Source organism: Hyla sarda, chromosome 5 (genome assembly GCF_029499605.1).
Source record: "Hyla sarda isolate aHylSar1 chromosome 5, aHylSar1.hap1, whole genome shotgun sequence".
NCBI classification, from domain to species: Eukaryota; Metazoa; Chordata; class Amphibia; order Anura; family Hylidae; genus Hyla; species Hyla sarda.
Window position 1 is genome coordinate 36,198,938 of NC_079193.1, and position 24,492 is coordinate 36,223,429.

The window sequence follows — 24,492 nt, forward strand, 5'->3', positions numbered from 1 at the left end:
GGATGCCGCTCTGCCCACTTCAAGAAAGTTAGTAGCCAGCTAGCATCCGAAGCACCAGCTGCTCATCCAAAACACCTGCCAAGCCAGCACCTCCGTCACCGCCCCCCGGTACCATAATAATCTGCATTCTTCAGCCTGCTGGAGGAGTACAGTGCCACCTCTGAGGTAGACAGGCAGGTCAGGTCCGTCCAGCATCCTGACATCACAGGCGCCTCCATACATCCGCTCCAGAGCGATTACGTCTGTCTGCCTCGGAGGAGTACTGCTTTCACAACGATGTGCTCCTCAGACAGGCATGACCGCTGATGTCCTCTGCCTCATGACAACTCTGTCTCCGCCACCGCTCGGGCTACAGAGGACAATGATGGCGATACTGACAGCCGATAGGGGATTGTGTGAAGATTCTTACAGCATGTGTAAGTGCACGATTATGTATGTTTGTTACAGTGTGTCACCTTAGAAGTTAGAAGATTACACAAGGAGGAGGTTGCTACAGTGTGTCACCCCAGTAGTAAGGAGAGTACATGAGGAGGAGGGTTGTTACAGTGTGTCACCTCAGTAGTAATGAGATTACATGAGGAGGAGGTTTGTTACAGCGTGTCACCCCAATAGTAAGGTGATTACATGAGGAGGAGGTTTGTTACAGTGTGTCACCCCAGTAGTAAGGAGAGTACATGAGGAGGAGGGTTGTTACAGTGTGTGTCCCCAGTAGTAAGGAGAGTACATGAGGAGGAGGGTTGTTACAGTGTGTCACCCCAGTAGTAAGGAGATTACATGAGGAGGAGGGTTGTTACAATGTGTCACCCCAGTAGTAAGGAGAGTACATGAGGAGGAGGGTTGTTACAGTGTGTCACCTCAGTAGTAAGGAGAGTACATGAGGAGGAGGGTTGTTACAATGTGTCACCCCAGTAGTAAGGAGAGTACATGAGGAGGAGGATTGTTACAGTGTGTCACCTCAGTAGTATGGAGAGTACATGAGGAGGAGGGTTGTTACAATGTGTCACCCCAGTAGTAAGGAGATTACATGAGAAGGAGGTTTGTTACAGTGTGTCACATCCAGAAGTAAGGTGATTACATGAGGAGGAGGTTTGTTACAGTGTGCCCCCCCCCCCAGTAGTAAGGTAATTATATGAGGAGGAGGGTTGTTACAATGTGTCCCCCCAGTAGCAAGGTGATTACATGAGAAGGAGGTTTGTTACAGTGTGTCCCCCCAGAAGTAAGGTGATTACATGAAGAGGAGGTTTGTTACAGTGTGTCCCCCCAGTAGTAAGGACATTATTTGAGGAGAGGGTTTGTTGCAGTGTGTCACACCAGTAGGCGAAGGCGGGGTTAAGGGGCGGAAAAATTAGCTTTCCCCTAGGGTGGCAAAAATCCTTGCACCAGCCCTGTGGGCAACATTAAGTGACCCTGGAGCTCTAGATTGATATGGGACTATCAGGGTATGGGGAAGCTTTGGAGCTTCTACTGTATCTACTGTTATTGGACAATTTAGGGTCCTGTAGCTCACACTATGATGGGCTCCTCACTGCCCCTGTTATGGAGAGTTCAACCTCCTTCTGTGGATTAACCATTATCCTCATTGTGTTTTTATGCTATTTTATGTCACAGTTTCTCCATAGTGGTCTTAAAAACCAACAAGTTTTTCAGCTGCATTGTGTGAACTGGATTCTTTAAAGCAGTGGTCTCCAAACTGCGGCCCTCCAGATGTTGCAAAACTACAATTCCCAGCATGCCCGGACAGCCTTTGGCTGTCCGGGCATGCTGGGAATTGTAGTTTTGCAACATCTGGAGGGCCGCAGTTTGGAGACCACTGCTTTAAAGCATACCTAGCATATAAAAGAAAAGAAAAATAATGCTTCTATATGTTACTCTCTAGGTCATGCAGATTTTTTACACATCTTTTATGTGTCTAGCCTCTGTATTTGGCTAACAAATCCCTCCTTTCTGCTGCTCACTCATTCTGACATCCACTGCTCAGGAAGGGACATGTCTGAGATATGCACTGAGTCTGCCCTCTCACCATGCATTCACTTCCTCCCTGAGTCTGCTGTGCATTGCTGGGTCTCTTCACCCAATCACTGCAGGCTGCTCAACCTCTCTGTTTTCATGCTGCAGTCTGATAGACAGGACAGGAGTAAACACAGAGAAATGCTAGTCCTGCCCTCACATCCTAGACTTTATCCCTGCCCGGGGTTCAGTCGGGAAAAAGCTAATGCTGCAGATGGACAGGATTATGTTCTGGATTGTATGGAAACCCCTAGTGGTCATTTTTATAAGCCATAATTTCTATAAAAAAGGAGAAAATTTTTATGAAATATACAGTCATGGCCATAAATGTTGCACCACTGAAATTATTCAAGAAAATGAAGTATTTCTCACAGAAAAGGATTGCAGTAACACATGTTTTGCTATACACATGTTTATTCCCTTTGTGTGTATTGGAACTAAACCAAAAAAGGGAGGAAAAAAAGCAAATTGGACATAATGTCACCAAACTCCAAAAATGGGCTGGACAAAATTATTGGCACCCTTAACTTAATATTTGGTTGCACACCCTTTGGAAAAAATAACTGAAATCATTCGCTTCCTATAACCATCAATAAGCTTCTTACACCTCTCCACCTTTTCCCAACAGCCATTTTAAGATCTCCCCACAGGTGTTCAATGGGATTTAGATCTGGACTCATTGCTGCCACTTCAGAACTCTCCAGCACTTTGTTGCCATCCATTTCTGGGGGCTTTTTGACGTATGTTTGGGGTCATTGTCCTGCTGGAAGACCCAAGATCTCAGACACAAACCTAACTTTCTGACACTGGGCTGTACAGTACGACCCAAAATCAGTTGGTAATCCTCAGATTTCATGATGTCTTGCACACATTCAAGGCACCCAGCGCCAGAGGCAGCAAAACAACCCCAAAACATCATTGAACCTCCACCATATTTCACTGTAGGTACTGTGTTCTTTTCTTTGTAGGCCTCATTCCATTTTCAGTAAACAGTAGAATGATGTGCTTTACCAAAAAGCTCTATCTTGGTCTCATCTGTCCAAAAGACTTTTTCCCAGAAGGATTTTGGTTACTCAAATTCATTTTGGCAAAATGTAGTCTTGCTTTTATGTCTCTGTGTCAGCAGTGGGGTCCTCCTGGGTCTCCTGCCATAGTGTTTCATTTCATTTAAATGTTGACGGATAATTCGCGCTGACACTGATGCTCCCTGAGCCTGCAGGACAGCTTGAATATACTTGGAACTTGTTTGGGGCTGCTTATTCACCATCTGGACTATCCTGCATTGACACCTTTCATCAATTTTTCTCTTCCATCCATGCCCAGGGAGATTAGCTACAGTGCCATGGGTTGCAAACTTCTTGATAATGTTGTGCACTGTGGACAAAGGCAAATCTAGATCTCTGGAGATGTAATCGTAACCTTCAGATTGCTGATATTTTTCCACAATTTTGGTCCTCAAGTCCTCAGACAGTTCTCTCCTCCTCTTTCTATTGTCCATGCTTAGTGTGGCGCACACACAGACACACAATGCAAAGACTAAGTGAACTTCTCTCCTTTTTATCTGCTTTCAGGTGTGATTTTTATATTGCCCACACCTGTTACTTGCCCGAGGTGAGTTTAAAGGAGCATCACATGCTTGAAACAATCTTATTTTTCCACAATTTTGAAAGGGTGCCAATAATTTTGTCCAGCCCATTTTTGGAGTTTGGTGACATTATGTCCAATTTGCTTTTTTTCCTCCCTTTTTTGATTTAGTTCCAATACACACAAAGGGAATACACATGCGTATAGCAAAACATGTGTTACTGCAATCCTTTTCTGTGAGAAATACTTAATTTTCTTGAAAATTTTCAAGGGTGCCAACATTTACGGACTGTATAAGAAAGGTTAAAGTTTTGCCAAGATGTACAACATATAAAAAGCTTTTGATTCTGAAAGTGCCCATTTAAAATCTTTTTCATTGCAATGGAACGCTAACATAAAATACCAGACATATTAAACTTTTCAATGCACATAGAATTTGCTTTAGACCTATATAATAAAATCTCATCCAGTCTACTCTATGGCCATATTGATAACTGCTGAAAATGGTCACAAATCAGCTTTTGATCCTACAGCAAGTTGACGGCACATGGGTGTAAAATAAACTCCTGAATTAATAACCTCTCCACAAATATGTGCACTGACTTATCCTTAACTGGCGAGCCGGTTTCTGGGTGGAATGAGCGCTTGGTCCCATTGTGAAGCCTGCTGAGTTTTTGATTGCCTACAGCAGCCTTAATCTAAACAGGGACTGTAACCAATTTGGAGGGTACAACGCAGAAGTCATTCCAAGTCAGCAGGTATGGCGCACGGCGAGAGCTGGAGACAAATACTGCCAAGAGTGAGGTAATGGTCTGGGCTTTATGTCACATTGCTGGGATTTATGAGTGGGATATAAATAACTGGTGTCTGGGGAGTAAGAATTCCGAAATTTAAGATTGCAAAACTACATTTCCCAGCATGCCCGGACAGCCGTTGGCTGTCCGGCATGCTGGGAGGCTGGGAGATGTAGTTTTGCAATATCTGGAGGTCCACTGCTATAGCTTTCCATTATTTTCAATGGGATTCCGCTGCACCGTGCACACTGCACATTTTAACCCCTTAAGGACCCGGGCTTTTTCCGTTTTTTCATTTTCAATTTTTCCTCCTTAACTTTAAAAAATCATAACTCTTAAAAATTTTCACCTAAAATTATATATAATGGCTTAATTTTTGCGTCACTAATTCTACTTTGTAATGACATTAGTCATTTTACCCAAAAATCCACAGTGAAACGGGAAAAAAAATCAATGTGCGACAAAATTGATGAAAAAACACTATTTTGTAAGTTTTGGGGGCTTCTGTTTTTATGCAGTACATTTTTTGTCAAAAATGATACCTTATCTTTATTCTGTAGGTCCATACGGTTAAAATGATACCCTACTTGTATAGGTTTGAATTTGTATCACTTCCGAAAAAAATCATGAATGCATGCAGGAAAATGTATACGTTTAAAATGGTCATGTTTTGACCCCTATAACTTTTTTATTTTTCTGTGTTCAGGGCGCTTTGAGGACTCATTTTTTGCGCCGTCATCTGAAGTTTTTAGCGGTACCATTTTTGTTCTGATCAGACTTTTTGATCACTTTTTATTCACTTTTTTGTGGTGTAAAAAGTGATCAAAAATGCGCTATTTTGGACTTTGGAATTTTTTTGCGCGTGCGCCATTGAACGAGCGGTTTAAAAAGTGGTATATTTTTATAAATCGGACATTTCCGCACACGACGATACCACATATGTTTATTTTTATTATTATTTACATAATGTTTTTTTTATTTTTGGAAATGCCGGGTGATTCAAACTTTTATTAGGGGAAGGGATAATTGAAAGGGTTAATGATTTTTTTTACACTTTTCTTATGCAATATTATAGCTCCTATAGGGGGGGCTATAACATTGCATGTACTGATCTTTTACACTGATTGATCCATCTCCATAGGAATGGATCAGTGTTTTCGGCGATTGAATGCTCAAGCCTGGATCTCAGGCTTGAAGCATTCATTCGGCGATCGGACAGCACAGGAGAAGGTAAGAAGACCTCCTCCTGTGCTACAGCTGTTCGGGATGCCGCAATTATACCGCGGCGATCCCGAACAGCTCCCTGAGCTAACCGGTGCATTGCCGTAGAATGAGATTTGCCATAGAATGAGATGGTCCGCCTCCATCACATCCTATTGGCTCACTCTTGTCACGTGACATATTTAAACGTCACGCATCTACGCGCACAATAGTGTCAGTTTGGCTATCACAGGTAGAGGATCTCCTCACCCTGTGATAGCTGAAGCTGTACGGAGCTCTCATGGCCTCTGTGGCCCGACAGAAGTTCACACATGTACGCAGCTCATACGGCTGCCTCATATACATTTACTGTTGATCCACAGTGCTATCGGGATCCCGATGGCGCTGTCATCAGTGTGCGTCCCCGCAGCTCTACTCCCCGTCCCCCGCAGCTCTACTCCCCGCCCCCCGTCCCCCGCAGCTGTACTCCCCGTCCCGTTAACGCTCAGGGAGAGGGGAACAGAAAGTAGAGCATCGGGCGCAGGTTAAGTTATTCGCGTAGTGCTGCGCATGCGCAGTACTACTTTACCTGCGCCCGATGCTCTACTTTCTGTTCCCAGCTCCCTGAGCGTTAACGGGATGGGGAGTAGAGCTGCGGGGGACGGGGGGCGGGGAGTAGAGCTGTGGGCATGGGGCGCTTGTGGGGACGCACACTGATGACAGCGCCATCGGGCATAGGAATCCCCATAGCGCTGTGGATCGCTCCCTGAGCGTTAACAGGGGACGGGGAGTAGAGCTGCGGGGGACGGGGAGTAGAGCTGCGGAGGACGGGGAGTAGAGCTGCGGAGGACGGGGAGTAGAGCTGCGGAGGACGGGGAGTACAGCTGCGGAGGACGGGGAGTAGAGCTGAGGAGGACGGGGAGTAGAGCTGCGGAGGACAGGGAGTAGAGCTGCGGAGGACGGGGAGTAGAGCTGCGGAGGACGGGGAGTAGAGCTGCGGGCGTGGGGCGCTCGCGGGGACGCACACTGATGACAGCGCCATCGGGATCCCGATAGCGCTGTGGATCAACAGTACATGTAATAGTACAGTAAATGTATATGAGGCAGCCGTATGAGCTGCGTACATGTGTGAACTTCTGTCGGGCCACAGAGGCCATGAGAGCTCCGTGCAGCTTCAGCTATCACAGGGAGAGGAGATCCTCACCCTGTGATAGCCAAACTTCCACTGCTGTGCGCATCGATGCGTGACGTTTAAATATTTCACGTGACAAGAGTGAGCCAATAGGATGTGATGGAGGCGGACCATCTCATTCTATGGCAAATCTCATTCTACGGCAATGCACCGGCAACTTTCACTTTCGTTTTCAGCTTTAAGGGTTAATAGCGCGCGGCACAGCGATCAGTGCCACGCGCTATTAGAGGCGGGTCCCGGCTTCACTATGATGCGGGGTCACCGTGTGACCCCAAGTTATATCGCAGGACCGGGACCCAGGACGTACCCATACGTCCTGGGTCCTTAAGAGGTTAAAGGGGTACTCCGGTAGAATTTTTTTTTTTTTTTTTTTTTTTTTTTTTAAGCAACTGGTGCCAGAAAATTAAACAGATTTGTAAATTACTTCTATTTAAAAATCTTAATCCTTCTAGAACTTATCACCTGGAGAGATTGAGAAAGAGAGAGGGGAGAGAGGAGAGAAGAGAGAGAGGAGAGAAGAGCTAGAGAGAGAGTGAGAGAGAGAGAGAGAGAGAGAGAGAGGAGAGAGAGAGAGAGGAGAGAAGAGCTAGAGAGAGAGGAGAGAGAGGAGAGAAGAGCTAGAGAGAGAGGGAGAGAGGAGAGAGAGAGAGAGAGAGAGAGAGAGAGAGAGGAGAGAGACGTGGTGGAGAACATTCTGCTGCCTGCAACATCCTCCAGCATGACCGGTTTGGCAGTGGGTCAGTAATGGTGTGGGGTGGCATTTCTTTGGGGGGCAGCACAGCCCTCCATGTGCTTGCCAGAGGTATCCTGACTGCCTTTAGGTACTGAGATGAGATCCTCAGACCCCTTGTGAGACAATATGCTGGTGCGGTTGACCCTGGGTTCCTGCTAATGTAAGACAATGCTAGACCTCATGTGGCTGGAGTGTGTCAGCAGTTCCTGCAAGAGGAAGGTATTGATGCTATGGACTGGCCCGCCCGTTCCCCAGACCTAAATCCGATTGAGCACATCTGGAAAATCATGTCTCGCTCCATCCACGAATGCCACGTTGCACCACAGACTGTCCAGGAGTTGGCGGATGCTTTAGTTCAGGTCTGGGAGGACATCCCTCAGGAGACCATCCGCCACCTCATCAGGAGCATGCCCAGGCATTGTAGGGAGGTCATACGGGCACGTGGAGGCCACACACACTACTGAGCCTCATTGTGACTTGTTTTAAGGACATTACATCAAAGTTGGATCAGCCTGTAGTGCGGTTTTCCACTTTGATTTTGAGTGTGACTCCATATCCAGACCTCCATGGGTTGATAAATTTGATTTACATTGATCATTTTTTGTGTGATTCTGCCGAAAAACTGTAAAACGTAACCTTATATTTTACAATATAGTGCCCAAATAATAAAGTAGTACAGTGTTTAATAACAATGCCATACAGCACTGTAACATGGCCGGTGTGCTGCCTAAACCTTTCCAATCCATATACCAAGTAATGTAGTTGCATCTTGTACATCTTCCACATCTCAGATGTAGACAAGAAATGTACGGGGTAAAAGTTAGGTCTGCTAGACCCCCAGAGGCAACAACATCCCCTCCAGTTGTGTCAAACGGGGCATCCAATGTCAACATGTGGGTAACACATACCTGGGACTTGCTCTGCATTCTGCAACGCTTAGTGCTTGGAGCTGTAGCTTGGGTTTTTGATGCTCAATCCTTGATGAAATTGGATGTTGAAAAAAGACTGTAAGGCCTAATGAACACTGACATATTAGGGATCCATATTGTATAGATTTTGAAAAACTTTAAAAACGCAGGGGCCGCCGGGAGGTAGCGCACGCAGGGACGTCACTGACGTCCCATGCCTGCGCCCATAGCAACGGAGGAATGGAGCATCGACGAGGAGGACGCGCGCTGGCCGGCATGGTAAGTCACCAGCACCAGCTGGCAGCACGTCATCTTCAGTGTTCTGACCACCGCTCCTCGGACCTACTGCTATATGGTCTATAGGCCATAGCAGTAGATCGTGACCCCAGACCGGAGGAGCGGTGGTCGGAACACTGAAGTGGGCAGTACACAGGCATACAGCCTCCAGCCATACACTATATATGGCTGAAGGCTGTATGTCTGTGGGGGAACTATACTGCACCTAATGTGGGGGAACTGTACTGCATCTAATGTGGAGGAACTGCACTGCACCTAATGTGGGAAAACTGTACTGCACCTAATGAGGGGGAACTATACTGCAACTAATGTGGGGATACTGTACTGCACCTAATGTGGGGGAACTGTACTGCACCTAATGTGGGGGAACTGTACTGTCAACCTAATGTGGGGGGAACTATACTGCCTACCTAATGGGGGGAAACTATACTGCACCTAATGTGGGGGAACTATACTGCACCTAATGTGGGGGAACTATGCTGAATCTAATGTGGGGGAACTGTCCTGCACCTAATGTGGGGGAACTGTACTGCACCTAATCTGGGGCAACTGTACTGCATCTAATGTGGGGGAACTGTACTGCACCTAATGTGGCGGAACTATACTGCATCTAATGTGGGGGAACTGTACTGCACCTAATGTGGGGGAACTGTACTGCACCTAATGTGGGGGAACTGTACTGCCAACCTAAGGTGGGGGAACTGTACTGCCAACCTAAGGTGGGGGAACTGTACTGCCAACCTAATGTGGAGGGAACTGTACTGCCAACCTAATGTGGAGGGAACTGTACTGCCAACCTAATGTGGAGGGAACTGTACTGCCAACCTAATGTGGGGGGAACTGTACTGCACCTAATGTGGGGGGAACAATACTGGCAACCTAATGTGGGGGAACTATACTGACAACCTAATGTGGGGGAACTATACAGCACCTATATGAGTGCAGGTCTGTTTATGTATGTGTGCATGCAAGCAAGAGTGTATTTGTGTGTGTATGTATATATGTGTATATATATATATATATATCTATATCTATATATATATATATATATATATATATATACATACGTACACACACGGCGTGAGTTTGTGCTTTAGGGTGCACACCCTAATGCAATAAGCTGCGCAAACCTATGGGCACATGGTACGTAGGTGACCATATTACAATTTTTGAATTGGGACCCAGGAGCTACGTCTCTGCACTAAATGTAGGAAGCTCATACTTCATGTGTTTCGATCTCAGGTTTTTGTGAAGTCAGAACTGATTTTCTGTGCTATTTTTGACTTTTTTCATTGAGTTAAAAGACTCGTGGGTGCAGGCGAGGGTTAATCAATACAATTTCCGTAAGCATCATGAACAAGTTGTTGAAGCGATTCACGGATTCTGCACTGATAAATTGTTGTGTCAATCACATGTTCACCGTGTTACTCGAGACGGGAAATATTCAGCATCTTCTTAGGATTCTCACAAGGTATTTGTTATTCCTGAAGACAATATAAGGCACTATAAAGTATACTATAGTTTGACATCTCTTCATATATTGGCTTTTAATTATATGGCTTGAGGTTATAATGTGGTCACCCAGCACCTCTGCACCAGCTGCTATGCTGAACTTAAAGGGGTACTCTGCCCCTGGACATCTTATCCCCTATCCTTTGGATGTCTGATCGCGAGGGTCCCGCCGCTGGGGATCGCCGCGATCTCGGCTGCGGCACCCCAAACATCCGGTGCATGGAGCGAATTTCGCTCCGTGCCGGATGACTGGCGATGTGGGCGGAGGCTCGTGACGTCACGGCGACGCCCCGCTCATGATATCACGGCCACACCCCCTCAATGCAAGTCTATGGGAGGGGGCGTGACGTCCATAGACTTGAATTGAGGGGCGTGGCCATGACGTCATGAGCTCGGCATGGCTGTGATGTCACGAGCCTCTGACGCTGCACCCGAGGCTCTTAACGAATGCTGGGCGCAGCAGGGAGATCGTGGGGGTCCCCAGAGGCGGGACCCCCTGCGATTGGACATCTTATCCCCTATCCTTTGGATAGAGGATATGATGCCTTGGGGCAGAGTATCCCTTTAAAGGGGTACTACCGTGGAAATTGTTATTATTATTTTTTTTAATCAACTGGTGCCAGAAAGTTAAACAGATTTGTAAATTACTTCTATTAAAAAATCTCAATCCTTCTAGTACTTTTTAGGGGCTGTATACTACAGAGGAAATGTTTATATTTTTAGATTTCTCTTATGTCACAACCACTGTGCTCTCTGCTGACCTCTGCTGTCCATTTTAGGAACTGTCCAGAGCAGCATATGTTTGCTATGGGGATATTCTCCTACTCAGTTCCTAAAATGAACAGCAGAGGTCAGCAGAAAGCACTGTGGTCGTGACATAAGAGAAATCCAAAAAGACAAACATTTCCTCTGTAGTATACAGCCCCTAAAAAGTACTGGAAGGATTAGGATAAAAAAAAAAAAAGTAATTTACAAATCTGTTTAACTTTCTGGCACCAGTTTTCCACCGGAGTACCCCATTAATCTTTGTAATATAATTCATACATTTTTTTTTTATCTATATATGTAGAAATCATGGCTAGATAAAGAGACCACTAGAGGTCCCCATACCATTCAGAACATAATCCTGTCCAGCGGCAGCAGCATCTTTGTCCCGACTGAGGCACCGACAAATTATAGGAAGTGAGGGTGGGACTAGCATCCCTCTGTGCTCACTCCTGTTCTTACAGACAGCAGCCTGAAAACAGAGAGGAGGGGGTTACAGAGCAGCCTGCAGTGTTTGGATGAAGAGAGATCTAGCACAGCACAGCAGACTCAGGGAGGAAGTGAATGCATGGTGAGCGATGGTGGGCCCAGTGTTTGCCTCGGACACACCCCTTCCTAAGCAGTAGATGTCAGAATAAGTGAGCAGCAGAACGGAGGGATTTATGAGCCAAAAACAGAAGCTAGCAGGAGGTAGTGCGGGAGTCCCTGGCGGGGGTTGTCCCAAAGGTCCGACTTACGGGAGCGGCACTGCATCGGGAGGCGGAAGAAAGGACGTAGGCAATGTAGTTGTGAAAACAGTTTTTATTTGCCGTACTGCGGGTGGTACAAAGGCAAAGAGGTTCTCACAATATGCTTTGCAGGCTGGACAACGCGTTTCGAGAGGGGATTCCTCTCTTCATCAGGTCCACTATAACAGGGGTTGTGAGCAACATATAGAAGCATTATGTTTTTTCTATGATATGACTGGTAAACTTTAATGGCTTGGTAAGTGCCACTTCATTTTCTACACTATAGACTTGATTAAAGGGGAGTCTATAAGTGGTGCACCATTAGCCCAGCTGTATATTTTTGTGTAAATTACAAGCGGGAAAAAAATCCTGTGTGCATGTGAACAAAAAGATAACCTGTTTGCACTTGTTAAATAATTCAAAGATACGAACATTTCTCCAGGCGTATTGAGAAGTGTTCAAAACCAATATACGCTCTTCTAATTATATATAGTCAGTCAGCCTAAGGGAAAAGCTGTTCCTCATATCAAATTTGGCGCAAGGTGTAAAATCCGCAAATGGCTCATATAACTATATTTTAACTTGTCACATTGAAGTGTGTTCGAGGATTCAGTTCACAAAAAAATGTAAAATGTAATTCTTGATGGTTAAAACTGCACACTTGGGTCCTCCAAGGTATATAAACCTCTATGCAGGCGTTTCTCAAACCATGATGCCTACAGCTGTTGCAAAACTACAACTCCCAGCATGCCCGGACAGCCTTCGGCTGTCCGGGCATGCTAAGGGTTGTAGTTTTGCAACAGCTGGAGGCACCCTGGTTGCAAAATACGAATCTATGCAGACATTTCCTTTTCTGGTTTTAGGGTACGTTCCCACACGGCGTATTTGCTGCGTATTTGCTGCTGCGTATTTTATTTTCCCTGTTGAAGTCAATGGGTAGGAAAATACGCAGCACCAAATACGCAGCAAAATACGCTGTGTGGGAATGTACCCTTAGGGTACATTCAGACGAGCGGATTTACAGCGGATTTTATGCTGCAGATCCGCCGCTGAAGGACCTCAGTATGGTGCCTTTACATGTATCTGCTCGGAGCATCAATAAGCCGCTACGTGCAGACACACAGAAGCGAGTCGCCAAGCATGCGCGGTGTACTCGCACATATTGCGGCCACTCCCCCTGCTCAATGAGCTAGGCCGAGAGCTGCTGCGATGTGCGAGTATACTGCGCATGCGCGCGGCGACTCGCACATCACAGTGTGTCTGCTCATAGCAACGTAGCGGCATGTAAAGGCAGCATATAAAAGGTCCTTCAGCGGCGGATCCACAGCGAAATACGTGCGGAAAATCCGCTCGTCTGAACGTACCCTTACTAAGTATTAGTTTGATAACACAGTATTTAAAGGGGTACTCCGGTGCAAGAAAGTTACTCCGGCGCCAGAAAGTTATACAGATTTGTAAATTACTTCTGTTTAAAAATCTTAACCCTTCCAGTACTCATCAGCTGCTGTATGCTCCACAGGAAATTGTGTAGTCTTTTCCAGTCTGATCACAGTGCTCACGGCTGACACCTCTGTCCATGTCAGGAACTGTTCAGAGAAGTTCCTGACATAGACAGAGGTGTCAGCAGAGAGCAATGTGGTAAGACAGAAAAAAAATGTAAAAAGAAATGAACTTCCTCGGGAGCATACAGCAACTGATGCTGTAAGTACTGAAAGGATTAAGAATTTTAATTAGAAGTAATTTACAAATCTATTTAACCTTCTGGCACTGGTAGATTTAAAAAAAAAAAATTTGTTTTTCACCAGAGTACCCCTTTAAAAACTTACTTCCCAAACCACACTTTTCTACCTTAGAAAATATATTTTTATATAAGGAAAATACATAATAGAGATGGGGGATTCCATATCAGGATTTTCATCTCTAAAGAGCGGCTACAAAGTGCATCCTGTCTTGCATTGCATAAACAACCTATTGATTTGAATGGGCATAGTGTAATACTTATACAAAATGCATGCCCGGCACTCTTATTCCAGTAATATCTTCTTTCCTTTATTATAAATGCAGTAAAAGCGATACACCACAGAAGCATATAAAACATTTTTTACAGTACATCTCCTGATCGCATTTCTCTCGGGCTGCGGAGATTGCCCAGGAGTTATAAACTGCCTGCCGCCAGAACAACGTCATGGTAAAGTATGATTTAACTGTCCGGCAGACAGGTCACGTGAGGGAGAAATGATTTATTGAAGGCTGGGACAAGAGTTAGGCCATGTTCGCACAGCAAAAAGTTTGGTTGCTAACTACGTTGCTTTAGGGCACTCAAAGCTGGATTGGGAAAAGCAGCTACACTGCCCTTAACCCCTTAAGGACCCGGGCTTTTTCCGTTTTTTTTCATTTAAAATTTTTCCTCCTTAACTTAAAAAAATCATAACTCTTTAAAATTTTCACCTAAAATTCTATATGATGGCTTATTTTTTGCGTCACTAATTCTACTTTGTAATGACATTAGTAATTTTACCCAAAAATCTACGGTGAAACGGGAAAAATAAATCAATCTGCGACAAAATTGATGAAAAAACACCATTTTAAAAGTTTTGGGGGCTTCCATTTTTTACGCAGTACATTTTTCGGCAAAAATGACACCTTATCTTTATTCTATAGGTTCATATGGTTAAAATGATACCCTACTTCTATAGGTTTGATTTTGTATCACTTCAGAAAAAAATCATGAATACCTGCAGGAAAATGTATACGTTTAAAATGGTCATCTTCTGACCCCTATAACTTTTTTATTTTTCTGTGTTCAGGGCGCTATGAGGGCTCATTTTTTGCGTCGTGTTCTGATCAGACTTTTTGATCACTTTTTATTCACTTTTTTGTGGTATAAAAAGTGAACAAAAATGCGCTATTTTGGACTTTTGAATTTTTTTACGCGTACGCCATTGAACATGCGGTTAAAAAAGTGGTATATTTTTATAATTCGGACATTTCTGCACGCGGCGATACCACATATGTTTATTTTTATTTACACAGTTTTTTTTTTTTTATTCTTGGAAATGCCGGGTGATTCAAACTTTTATTAGGGGAAGGGATAATTGAAAGGGTTAATGATTTTTTTACACTTTTCTTATGCAATATTATAGCTCCTATAGGGGGGGCTATAACATTGCATTAACTGATCTTTAACACTGATTGATCGATCTCCATAAGAATGGATCAACCAGTGTTTTCGGCAATTGATTGCTCAAGCCTGGATCTCAGGCTTGAAGCATTAATTCGGCAATCGGACAGCACAGGAGAAGGTAAGAAGACCTCCTCCTGTGCTACAGCTGTTCGGGATGCCGCGATTATACCAAGGCGATCCCGAACAGCTCCCTGAGCTAGCTGGGCACTTTCACTTTCGTTTGTAGCCGCGCGGCTCAACTTTGAGCACGCGGCTAAAGGGTTAATAGCGATCGGTGCCGCGCGCTATTAGCGGCGGGTCCCGGGCCCAAGCAGGGCTCTGTACACTGAGGACAAGCAGGGCTCTGTATACTGAGGACAAGCAGGGCTCTGTACACTCAGGACAAGCAGGGCTCTGTACACTCAGGACATGCAGGGCTCTGTACACTGAGGACATGCAGGGCTCTGTACACTGAGGACATGCAGGGCTTTGTACAGAGCCCTGCTTGTCCTCAGTGTACAGAGCCCTGCTTGTCCTCAGTGTACAGAGCCCTGCTTGTCCTCAGTGCATGAAGCCCTGCTTGTCCTCAGTGTACAGAGCCCTGCTTGTCCTCAGTGTACAGAGCCCTGCTTGTCCTCAGTGTACAGAGCCCTGCTTGTCCTCAGTGTACAGAGCCCTGCTTGTCCTCAGTGCATGAAGCCCTGCTTGTCCTCAGTGTACAGAGCCCTGCTTGTCCTCAGTGTACAGAGCCCTGCTTATCCTCAGTGTACAGAGCCCTGCTTGTCCTCAGTGCACAGAGCCCTGCTTGTCCTCAGTGTACAGAGCCTTTGACAGCCACTATCTAAAGGGCTAATAGCTGCCAGCAGCGATCGGCTATTAAATGCGGCGGTCAGCTACAAAGAATCGGCTGAGGGCTTCCCAGTATGGCGCAGGCTCGGGTCAGGAGCCCGCGCCATACACTGTTAATGGCACAAGGACATTTATGTACATCCTTAGTCGTTAACAGGTTAAAACAAACGTTGGGGGAGATTTATGAATCTTCTATGATGTTTTTTAGTGGACTCCCTTATTAGTTATCACACATATGATAAATTATGCATTTGTCTGCCAAAAAAGCTGCTACAAATGTGACTTCAAAAACGACATAAACAACTCATTGATAAATCTCCCCCTTTTTATTTTTGTCATATTCGAGATTTGAATATTGGCTACAAAAGAAAAAAAACTGGGTGATCACTCTCTAGCTTGACAACGACTCCTACATGGTTCGAAAATAAACTTTTTTGGACTGGAGGAAATAAATCTTTGACTTTTTTCTACACCCTGTTACTGCAGTCACTTTGGGAGAGATTTATCAAAGGAAAAGTTGCCCATAACAACCAATCAGATGGCTTCCTTGATTTTGCAGAGGCCTTGTTAAAGATGAAAGAAGCGATCTGATTGGTTGCTTTGGGCAACTTTTCCTCTGGACAGGTTTTGATAAATCTCCCCCTTTATTACTGTTGCGTCCTGTAAGTGTAGTGATTCCCTATCTATTGCTAGGGGTTGTACCCTCTTTATAGGTTGTATACATGGTGGGTACACTTTCAGATACTGAAAGTATCAACTAAATGATCTTGAAATTAAGTGTCATCATTGTGATCGTAATGATGGTACTTTGGCGCAATGCTGCTTTCTGTCATTTCTATTTCATCCGCCACTGCAACAAGAGAAACATACAAAGTGCAAATGACACAATTGAAGCCTTTTTTCCAATCCACGGTTTGCCAGATTGAGAAAATAATACACCGCATCTTAAAATTCAACAGAGCTACCAGGAGCGGATAAAGGACGCTCCCAGGACAATAGGCCCATTTAGCTCGAGAGAGTTTGCTTTCAACAGCAGCATTCCCCTGGAAACCATCGACTGATTTTCTCAAGTAGATCTCATTTCCTTACCCAGTAAACCTTGGCAGGTGTCCCTTTTGAGTTTGGCCATATCGCAGGAGGAACGGGACAATTATTCCCTTTCAGTTCTTGCCTTTCCACTTATGGCGGCTTTCCGATGACTCTCCTGGAACAAGAAGTTGAAGAAGAAGAAGGGGCTGTAATAAAGACACCGCTACTGGATGTTGGAACCAGTAATTCTGTTCCTACAAGACACTAAGAATTGTCCCTCTTAATCTGCAGCTAGAAATGCGTACAGCGTTTTACATTGTAGCTTTTGTCATTATTGTACAGGACCAAGAAATTGTCAGAAGATATAGCAGATCAAGTGGCAGAATATCCAATCCGGATCTATTTCAATGATAGTCAAAGCCTTTTCGGTGTCCCGCACAATACCCTCCACACAGCACATTAACTGGTATATGAAATTGTCCCCAAATTGTCTCCAAAAAGTGGACCTCCAGCTGTTGAAAAACTGAAACTTCCAGCATGCATTTTCATTTTTCAACAGCTGTAGGTTCACAGTTTGGAGACCTCTGTACTAGCTGAAGGGTAGACATAGAAACAATTAAAAAACAATGAGAACCCATATGGACTTAGACTAACTGACGTGCATTTGGGGAAATCACAGATAATAAAAGCGTAAAAAGTCATAATAAGACATCTATAGGTTTCAAAACTGGGCACCCACTATGATGATGATGATGATGATGATAAATAATATTAATAATAATGATGATGATAATAAATAGTAGTATTATTTTTACCATTTTTTAATGATGATGATGATGATGATTATTATTATAATGATAACAATAAAATATAATGATAAAAATAATAATAATAAATATTATTTTTTTTATCATTATATTTTATTGTTATCATTATAATTATTGATGTTATTACTGCTACTACTACTAATAATAATAATAATAATAAATAGTATTAACATTTTTATTATGATGATTATGATAATAATAATAATACAAATAATTATAATCATTATAATAATAAAAAAGATAAAACTATTTTGTATTTTTTTTATTATTATTAATAATAATAAATAATAATAATAATAATAAAATAGTATTATTATTTATATTATTATTATAAATAATAATAAATAATCATACATTTTATTCAATAATCTAGAAAAAAATGAATAAAAGTACTTACCTACTAAAACCTTGGCAGGTGTCCCTTTTGAGTTTGGCCATGTCGCAGGAGGAACAGGACAATTATTCCCTTTTAGTTCTTGTCTTTCCCCTTATGGCGGCTTTCCGATGACTCTCCTGGAACAAGAAGTTGAAGAAGAAGAAGGGTCTGTAATAAATACGGCGCAACTGGATGTTGGAACCAATATTTCGGTTTCTAAAAGACGCTAAGAATTGTCCCTCTTGGCCTTCAGCTAGAATGGCCTATGGCTTTTTACATTGTAGCTTTTGTCATTTTTGTAAAGGGCCAAGAATTTGTCAGAAGATATATCAGATCACGTGGCAGAATATCTAATCCGGATCTATTTCAATGATAGTCAAAGCTTTTTCTGTGTCCTGCACAATACCCTCCACACAGCACATTGACGGGCATATGAAGTTGTCTCCAAACTGTGGACCTCCAGCTGTTGAAAAACTACAACTCCCAGCATGCCCGGACAGCCAACGGCTGTCCGGGCCTGCTGGGAGTTGTAGATTTTCAACAGCTGGAGGTCCACAGTTTGGAGACCACTGCACTTGCTGAAGGGTAGACATAGATACAATTAAAAAACAATGAGAACCCATATGGACTTAGCCTAACTGATTGCCTTTGGAGAAATCGCGGTAAATAAAAGCATAAAAAGTCATAATAATGTGGTGACCCAGTACAGAGTCATGTATTCCTGCCCATCCTGTCTGGCAGATCCAGCTCAATGTCCGTCATGGGTCCCCTCTCTCCCTAGAACTCTCTTTATTACATTAAGGGTTGTATTACTAATGAATTGTTATACGAGAGTTAATATAATGTATTTTATATGCACTGTTACCTTAAAGGGGTATTTCAGGCAAAACCTTTTTTTATATATATCAACTGGCTCCGGAAAGTTAAACAGATTTGTAAATTACTGCTATTAAAAAATCTTAATCCTTCCAATAGTTATTAGCTTCTGAAGTTTTCTGTCTAACTGCTCAATGGTGATGTCACGTCCCGGGAGCTGTGCATGATGGGAGAATATCCCCATAGGAACTGCACAGCTCCCGGGACGTGAGTCATCAGAGAGCAGTTAGACAGAAAACAACAACTCAACTTCAGAAGCGTGGCTGGCTCAGTCAAGTCAATTGCAACTACAAGTCCCAGCAAGCCGATAAACTTTCCTAAGTTCACCCTGCATCTGCACAACTTGCCTGCCTCAGTAAAGTGCTGTTTTTATGTAACCTTGCTTCGGAGTGATTATTTATTCCCCCCCCCCCCCCCACCTGGCCCAGGAACCAGCGGCCATACCTCGGTTGTTGTAGAGGATAACCACGCCCTGGCATCACAAACACTGAGGGTTAACAACATCTGCCTTCCCAACACCCTCACCACAATAAGGCTGCATTCACATCTTGTTTTTAAACTACGGGTGCAGTGATCCGGCTGGGGGAGGGGCAAACCGGGCTCTCCCGTACCCCAGCCGGACCAGCGCTGAACTCCATTCACTTTAATGAGGCGACCGGAGTCAAACGGTGACTCATTTTTCACCTGTATGCAGTTTTGTGACCGGACCTAAAACCGTAGTATACTACGGTTTTAGGTCCGATCACAAAACTAGATACGGGTCAAAAACGAGCCGTTTGACTCCGGTCGCCTCATTAAAGTGAATGGAGTTCAGCGCTGGTCCGGCTGGGGTACAGGAGCGGGATCTGGCACCCGCAGTGTAAAAACGAGATGTGAATGCAGCCTAAGGGTATGTATACACTACAGAGGCAGGCGGCGGCGGAAGGACCGCGTGGCACTGCGCTGTCACCATTGGTGGCTATGTAGTGCTCGCAGACTTCCGCGCAAAGAATGAACATGTTCTTTCTTTGTGCGGAACAATTTCAGTGGCGGATTTGTCCGCCGCTGAAATTCCGCAGTGTGAACAGGTCTCGCGGAGTTCCGTGGGGAATTCCGTAGTGTGAACATACCCTAAGACATCTATATATTTCAAAACTGGGCACCCACTAACTCTTCCAAATGATGACGATGATTATATTAAATAGTATAATTATTTTTACCATTTTTTTTTTTTTTATTATTATAATTATTATTATTGCATTTTTATTACTGACGCATAATTTACTGTATTATACTTATGTATATATTTCTGACCAAATGAGAGAGACCATATACAAGCCTGTGCTTCATAGAAAGGCAGAGGGTTGTAAGAACTTCCTCTAACCTCTGTACATATAGCTGCATGTATTGTATTGTTGGTATAAGAAGGTAGTGTTTCTCTCTTGAGGAGACTACCAGATTGTAGATTGTCTTATAGGCAAGTCAATGCTCCCTGGAAAAAAAAGGAGGAAAAAAGAGTTCCTAAGTGTATGGCGCAATCCACCAATGTTATGAATAAAGATGGTCATCAGGTATTAGAGCTTGTATGTTTTTTATTGTTTTCAATGCGTAACGCGTTTCGAGGCTATTCTCTGCATCTTCCTCTGGTGTAAAACAATGACTTTACAATCAAACCTTTACAAGATTAGCGGGAGGATGCCAGACTCTCACCGAACTCAGCCTGGCATCGTCCTGGCATCCTCCTGCAAAGGGTTGTGTGTAAAGTTATCGTTTCACACTTAGGCATCTCACCCAGCCAACCACTCTGCTCTGTACAGACAACCCCTAAAATAGCTGTCTATAGATGAGTCCTCTTTGTTGATTCTTCAGCTGGAACTAGGGTTGATGCCCAGGAGATGGCTGGGAGTATTGTTAGTCCTCCCTGAGCTTCAACGAATTGATCCTGAACCTTTGCAGGTGCCTTATGGCATGGAGAAGATTCTGCTTTGGCTGATAATCACTAGTTATGTCTTAGGGCACTTTTATGGGTCAGATATTAACCTACAGGGATTCTACCTCGGATGCATGGGACTAGAAGGCCAGCTTTATTCCTTCTGCATACCTGCATTGTAGTTCTCACCCAAGTCCTAAACCTAAAAAATACACTACATGGAGACTAAGGCTGCGTTCACACGGCCATCTAGATCCATCCCGTTCTTCTGCCATCAAAAATAAAAACAGACTTTAAAAAAATGGACAATAACGGATGCAAACGGATGTTATCCATTTGTATCCGTTTGGATCCAATATTGTTCAGTCAATCAACCCAAAAAATTTTTTTTTTGTTCTGAGCATGCTCAGGAGTAACGATGGACCAAAAAACGGATTGGAAGAACGGATGCAAATGGATGACATTAAAGGCTCATCCGTTTTCCATAGACTTCAGTGTTAAATTTACTGTATCCGGTTTTTTTTTGTTTGTTTTTTTGACGGAAGAAAAAATACTGCATGTGCCAATTTTTCTGCCATCAAAAAATGGAAATGAGCACAGACGGATGCAAACGGATGTGAAAGGATTGTAAAAAAAAAAATCTCATTGACATGAATGGGATTTTTTTTAAACGTTTTTTTTATCCGTTTACAGCCTGAAAGAATGGAACCGAAACGGGGATAAAATAAAAAAAAATTTTAAAAACGGGGACAGATGGCTGAGTGAACACACCCTAAAAGAAGAGAAATAAATACAGAATATAATAAATGTTTGCTCACCTGGTGATGGTGCCCTGATGGTGCCCAGTCCTGATTCATTGCATTTCCTGGTCTTCATCTCAACACAAGGTAGTGCCCACTCAACCATGTCACCAGTCATCTGCTCTGGAACAGATTGATCTTCTAGATCACTTGCCTTCTTTATAGTATTATGTGGACATCATGATAATGCATCATACAGACAATACCTTACTTCGATTTTTATGTATTATTGTATTTTGTTATATATCCTAATGCATATATGTCCTCTAAGGAAATGTATTTAATCGATATATGAACACCTTATTTCCAACTCCAATATACCTAAAATCCAAGCTCACCGATCTTTATAAGAAGGTTCCTGCTGGTTTTCCTGTGGTACCTTCAAGTCAGCTTTACCTAATATAGAGAAGTTGGTGTCAAAAATCCTATTAAAAACATTAAAGGGGTTCTCCACCATAAGGTGATTTTAGTATGTACCTGGCAGACAGTAATGGACATGCTTAGGAAGGATCTGCGCTTGTCTTGGGGCTAAATGGCTATGTTATGAGATTACCATAACACTGTGGCTAGCTGTTTGTGAACTGGTATTTCCTGTTTGACTTTTCTTTTTTTGACTACAAATCCCACAATTCCATCTTCCTCCCTCCCACACATCAGCCACCCCACCCATTGAAACATAAATGAGCTGCATCCATTCAAAAGACCTATGGTTTTCAATCAGGGTGCCTACAGCTGTTGCATTATCTCTCTCCCACCAAGCGATCGCTCCACCCATTGAAGCAGACAGGCTCCCTGTCATCAGCTGACTAGTGAGTTAGCTCTCGGCCGCATTGCAAGCTGGGAAAAAATCTGAGACAACAGTCATTTTGTATGCTGTTAAAAATAAATATTGGAGTGAAAATCACAGAAGAATTGTGAGAAAACCGTCACACACAGGTACAGACACTATATTATGAACTACACTAACTTTACAGCCCCTGTAGCATAGTCAAATAAAAAAAATTCCTGGAATACCCCTTTAACACTTCGTAGCACCATGCAAACGTGATGGAACATGGAATTCTGAATCCATGCTACACCTGAATTCTTAACTAAAGCTTGCTGAATAATATCCATTATACAGGCATTCAGAAAGCTCTCGGACCCTTTCACATTTTTTACATTTTATTATGTTGCGGCCTTGGGCTACAATAAACAAAAAATCTTCTCTAAACAGCTTGGCGGCCATATTATCACAGGTTTGCAACCTTTAGATTAAACATTTTTCTAAATTTTTATATCGTGGGAATATCCACTATCACATGACTGTTACTAAATTAGTATTTTTAAGGTTTTTATGCCCATGTGGACTGGTTAGAATAGCACAATTTATGGCCAACATCTACGGCAGTGCTTACCAACCAGGGTGCCTCCAGCTGGTGCAAAACTACAACTCCCAGCATGCCTGGACAGCCTTCGGCTGTCCAGGCATTCTGGGAGTTGTAGTTTTGCAACAGCTGGAGGCACCCTGGTTGGGAAACACTGATCTAGGGTTACAACAAATCAATTTTGCAAGGAGAACAACCTCATGGGCAAGCTGTAATGCCAGTTAAATCTGAAAATAAACTTTTGATATATTTTAGATTAATGAATGTTGAATAACTTTCCAATAGCATCTTAATGAAAAATATGCTTCTTTCTATTGTATTATTCCCGATCGGTCCTGGCAGCAAGCATTTCTGACTCATGCTGGAGTCCTAAACACTCAGAGCTGTCAGCCTGCTTTGTTCACAGCCAAACAGGCTGTGAACAAAGCAGGCTGGCAGCTCTGAGTGTTCTCCTTTGTGAACAAAGCAGACTGGCAGCTCGTAGTGTTTAGGACTCCAGCATGAGTCTGAAATGCTTGCTGCCAGGACTGGTAGGGAGACCCCTAGTGGTCATTTCTTCAAAGTGGCAAATTAAATAGAAAGAAGCATATTTTTTAATAACATGCAATTGGAAAGTTATTCTGCATACATTAATCTATAATATATCAAAAGTTTTTTTGATGAGAGGTACCCTTTAATCTATCAGTTGGCTTCCTAAAATAGATTGATGAGCATGGATTCATTCTGTACCTTCCAGAGATGTTGGGGGATAGGAGATACCTGGGGTAAAAGTAGGCACTAGCTCAGCAGTGTCCAAACTGTGGACCTCCAGCTGTTGCAAAACTACTGTCTGGGCATGCTGGGTGTTGAGGTTTTGCAACAGCTGGAGGTCCACAGGTTGGAGACCACTGCACTAGCTGAAGGGTAGACATAGATATAATTAAAAAAAACTATGAGAATCCATATGGACTTAGCCTATAACTGACTGTGCATTTGGGAAAAATACAGATAACAAAAGCATAAAAAGTCATAATAAGACATTTATAGATTTTAAAACTGAGCACCGACTGAACAATTCCAAATGAATAATAATAAATAATAATAATAATAATAAATAGTATGTTTTCATTATTATTATTATTATTATTATTAATAATAATAATAATACATAACAATAATAATATTTTTTCATTATTTGTAGTATTATTATTATTTATAATAATAATAAATATTATTATTATGATTATTACAATAAATAGTATTTTATTGTTGTTATTTTTATTATTAATAATAATACATAACATTATTAATATTAGTAATAATTATAAAATACTATTAATGATAAACTTTATTCAATAATCTAGAAAATAATGCATAACAGTACTTACGTGCTTATTGGTGTTTTTTTATTGTTGTTATTTTTATTATTATTAATAATAATAATAATACATAATATTATTAAAGGAGAACTACGGGATTGAAAAATGTATCCCCTATCCTAAGGATAGGGGATAAGTTTCAGATCGCGGGGGGTCCGACCGCTGGGCCCCCCAGCGATCTCCCGTACGGGGCCCCGGCTCTCTGGTTAGAGAGGGCG

General features: G+C 43.0%; 2 protein-coding genes across 9 annotated transcripts in view; both read right to left on the reverse strand.

The window, feature by feature from the left end:
- The window catches only part of LOC130273066 (nebulette-like), a 110,425-nt gene extending 87,403 nt beyond the window's left edge, over positions 1–23,022 (reverse strand). Inside the window, exons 1-4 of one of the 7 annotated variants that reach the window (XM_056519251.1) lie at positions 21,888–23,022; positions 21,568–21,667; positions 17,986–18,101; positions 16,822–16,936 (exon numbers count right to left, since the gene is read on the reverse strand). In XM_056519251.1, coding sequence (XP_056375226.1) covers positions 16,822–16,861 — 40 coding nt within the window. In that variant the 5' untranslated portion in view covers positions 16,862–16,936; positions 17,986–18,101; positions 21,568–21,667; positions 21,888–23,022. The other 6 variants (XM_056519253.1, XM_056519254.1, XM_056519255.1 and 3 more) reach the window with 6 other exon arrangements.
- LOC130273067 (LIM zinc-binding domain-containing Nebulette) overlaps positions 1–24,492 on the reverse strand; it is a 271,910-nt gene that overhangs the window by 101,066 nt on the left and 146,352 nt on the right. The gene's annotated exons all lie outside the window — the stretch shown is intronic.